Source organism: Bombus huntii, chromosome 15, assembly GCF_024542735.1.
Source record: "Bombus huntii isolate Logan2020A chromosome 15, iyBomHunt1.1, whole genome shotgun sequence".
NCBI lineage: Eukaryota > Metazoa > Arthropoda > Insecta > Hymenoptera > Apidae > Bombus > Bombus huntii.
This window is the reverse complement of record NC_066252.1, coordinates 317,190-321,009: the sequence shown is the minus strand read 5'-3', so window position 1 is coordinate 321,009 and position 3,820 is coordinate 317,190. Positions and strand designations below refer to the sequence as shown.

Here is a 3,820-nt window from a genome sequence, read left to right as displayed (position 1 = left end):
AGAACACAGGAAGTAATGCTATTGGTCTGTATGATGTAGTTTGATGTGGGTCTTTGCCTGGTTTAGATAACATTATGATCTGTGCCAGTTTCCATAGTTTTGGAAAGTATTGAATTCTTAATATTGCGTTAAATATTATTGCGATTTGTCTTATCGCTTTTGGCGGAAGGTTTTCAAGATTTTGCCATTGTCGATTCCTGGTGCTTTATCCATGTGTTATCTGCTCTTCTGATTGCTAGGACCAGCTTTATTGTCTTGTTTATTTTTTTTTTTTTTTTTTGTGGCTTTCCATGGGGAATAGTTGTAGTTCTCGTGTGCTGATAGTAGCTCAATGAACTTTGTGAACTCGTTGTTGTTGTGTTCTTTTATTTTGTTTTTCATTTCCTTTGCAAGTTTGTTTAGGTGTTTTTTGTTTTCTTTTGCTCTATGTTTTTGTCATTTTGCTTTCTCTTTTCTCGTTTCTCTAATTTTTTCGAGAATATTTGGTGGAATTATTTTTGTTTGTCTGTTGGTTGGTTCAGGTATAATGGTTGTCCATGCTGCTTCTTGGATAGTTTCTGTCAATACTGTTACTGCCTGTTTGGTGTGTTCGGGTGTTTTCAATGGTATGTTGCAGTTGATTTTGCTCTCGATTATTTCTTTGAATGTTTGCCATTTTGGTGGTTTTATTGCATGTCTCTGAATTGTTGTGAAGTATTGGTTTGTTTCTGTATGTAATTATTATGGGTGTATGATCGGAGGTAAGCTCGAGGCTGGGTGCTGTATTTAGTTTATTTGCGTTTAGTCCCTTTGTAACTGCAAAAACAAGTAGGTCAGGTATTTTGCTCAAGTCTGTCGGCCAGTATGTCGGTCTTCCCGTGGATAATATATTGAGATTATTGTTTCTAATGTAGTTTTCCAAGGTTCTACCTCGAGGTGTAGTGATTATTGATCCGCATAGTGTGTGCTTTGAGTTGTAGTCTCCCGCTGCGATAGACTTGTCACCTAAATGTTGAAAGTACTCTTCCCACATTTGTGATGTAATTTTGTGTCGCTGTGGTACATATACTGCTGATAGCTGTAAATAGTTGCTGCTAGTTTGGACTGTAACGGTGGTTGCTTGGATATATTCCTTACTAACTTGGCTGTGTAAATGGTGTTTAATGTCGTTTCTTATTATTACTGCGGTCCCTCCGTGTGCTTTTCCTGAGGGATGCTTGGTATCATATATGGTGTAGTACGATATTTTTTATATTATATTATATACGATATTATTGTTATACACGAATGTTTTAGTTTCTAGAGCCCTTTATTGTAGGCCGTTAGAGTTCCAGGCTGCTATTTTAAGCATTTTTATTTTTTGCTTAGCATGTTTGTAAGAAGTTGTAACATGACTATGATTTGTTGCGTTTGCTGTCTGAGGACTGCGTTTTGTTCGCTTATCATTTTTGCTAACATTTCAGTATTCTTGATGGATTGCTTTAGTAGTTCTTTGGTTTCTGTAGCGTCATTCATGTTATTCTGGTTTTGATTGTCTAAGGGTGTTGATTGTTTGGTTACTTGCGCGTAGCTTCGGCTACCGTTGGTATTGGTATTATTATGGTTGATATTCGTTACGTGCTGTACATTTCTTGATGTCTCAATTTCTGCGCTGTCTTGTTGTTTGTGATAGTTATTGTATGTCCTGTTTCGAAGCGGCGGAGACAGTTTACGTTGAAGTTGTTTTCTAACTATACAGCCTTTGTAGCTGGCTGAGTGGTTTCCACTGCAGTTGTAACAGTTTATATAGTTTGTTTTTCCCGTGTGTGGGCAGTTCATTGTTAGGTGTTTTCCTGCCCATTTGACACACGTCGGGTTTCTGTTGCAGTAATTTTTTGTATATCCATATTTTTGACACCGCATACATTGCGGTATGTCTTTTTTGTGTCTCAGTGGCTCGACTGTAATTATTGTGTTTAGAACTTTTTTAACTTCGAAAATTTCCTTGTTATTGTTTTTAGGTTCAAGTTCTATTAGAAATAGCGGTAATGGTTGTTTAGTATCATATCTGGTTATGTTATTTATTGTTCTTATCTGATGTCCGACTTTGGCTAATTCCTCGTATATGTTACTTGTATTTGTCTTTGGTTGTAATCCTCTGATTACTGCTTTGTAACTTTTATCAGTTTTAAGTTGGTAAATATGATACCCGGCGTACTATTACCTGATCGAATTTAAGTTGTTTAATGGTGTAATTTTCTTTTCCTGCCGTGCTGTTTAACAGATCAATTAGGGGGTCTATTATTTTAGCATCTATGTAGATTGGTGGTGGTTTAGGAATGTGTGTTATTGGATTTTCAGCTGGGTCTGAATCTCTTCTGGCAGTGAGCTGAAGGAGTTTTGTAGAGGAATTTCCTATAGCCATTGTTGCCTTTCTGTTTCGATAGCCCTCTTAGCATTTGTGTTTGAAGTTATTTTTCGTTTTTGCTGGGAGTTACAGTCTTCCAGCTTTCGTTCTGATGTGGAAGATCATTACTGATATTATTCTTTTCGTCATTATTTTGTGTAATTTCCATTTCTACTTCATTTATAACTGAGCAGTCACGATCTTCGTTTGTTGATTGTTTTGTGTTTGTTGTATCTACAGCTCTGTTTATAAAGTATGTTTCGCCTTTGTTTAGTATTGTTATTGGTGGTATTTGTTGCATATTTTCCATTGTTTAGCGATTGGCTCTGTCTTGAGTCACTTTGTTTTCCTCACTTGTAGCACTTACGGAGGCACTGATTCACATGTCCGCATAGCTCGACTGCTCGGGCAGAATTGTGCAAGCATGTTTTTTTATTTTTTTTTATTTATTAAAATTTGCAATCAATTCTCGCATTGAGAATTTTCATTAATTTTTTCTGGCGTGGCGGAGTGACATGGCTAATTATTTATAATAAGTTAATACTTATTATAGATAAGTATAATTTACAAGTAAGTATTATAAATAAGTAAATATTACTTCATATAAATATCTAATTAAATCTAATGTTTAGGTCTTAGGTTACTTGTCCAGTTCAATGATAACTATATTTGCACTAGTTTATGTCTTCTCTATTGCATAACGACAATGTGTAATCCAAACGAAGTTTCGTTTCACGCCCCTAACCCTAATTCTAATGTAGACCTGACATATATATATATATGTATTAAGTATTGCATTGTATATATATATATATATATATATATATATATATATATATATATATATATATATATATACAATTCTAATGTAAACCCGACATATATATATATATATATGTATTAAGTATTGCATTGTGTATATATATATATATGTCGGGTTTACATTAGAATTAGGGTTAGGGGCGTGAAACGAATCTTCGTTTGGGTTACACGTTGTCGTTATGCAATAGAGAAGACATTGACTAGTGCAAATACGATTATTATAGAACCGGACAAGTAACCGCGGTAGTTAGGTGCTCGAGATACTAATGACAATGATCCTAGGTTCAATAACGAATCCGCGGTCAACGGGATGACAACAGAACGTACTCAGAAAGTCTAAGTCTGAGAGAATAATCACTGATCGCGAAGGCGTTACTCTTGGATCCATGAGATCGCGGGCGAGAATGCCTTTTTCGTCCCGATGATGCCACACAGGAAAACTATAACGGGGTGTGTCTAAGGATACGAGATCATCGGATTCGTCGAGAAAAGCCTTCGTTCAGAAAGTGTTGCTGCTAATTGGTTAATCTCCATATCGGTGGTTAGAAAAGGATGCTAGCCGCCCTCGAGGGAAAGTTGCTAGTGGGAGACGCCGCTCGTTGAAAAATATGTCTCCCCTATCTTCCCGTAGTT

At 36.1% G+C, this 3,820-nt stretch overlaps 1 protein-coding gene across 1 annotated transcript; it reads right to left on the bottom strand.

Annotated features, from left to right (window-relative positions):
- Positions 1-517: 517 nt before the first annotated feature.
- On the bottom strand, positions 518-2,675 carry LOC126873860 (serum response factor homolog B-like). The gene is made up of 5 exons (XM_050635160.1): positions 2,495-2,675; positions 2,183-2,409; positions 1,370-2,100; positions 910-1,124; positions 518-795 (listed from the first exon to the last, which is right to left on the bottom strand). Exons 1-5 carry the CDS (start codon positions 2,673-2,675, stop codon positions 518-520), a joined length of 1,632 nt encoding a protein of 543 aa, XP_050491117.1.
- Positions 2,676-3,820: the final 1,145 nt, after the last annotated feature.

Coding starts and splice junctions, on each gene's coding strand:
- LOC126873860 (XM_050635160.1), bottom strand. CDS start 2,675: ATGGAAAATATGCAACAAATACCACCAATAACAATACTAAACAAAGGC. Junction 2,410..2,494: donor TGACGAAAAGAATAATATCA/GTAATGATCTTC, acceptor ACAAATGCTAAG/AGGGCTATCGAAACAGAAAG. Junction 796..909: donor AATAATCACTACACCTCGAG/GTAGAACCTTGG, acceptor TTGTTTTTGCAG/TTACAAAGGGACTAAACGCA.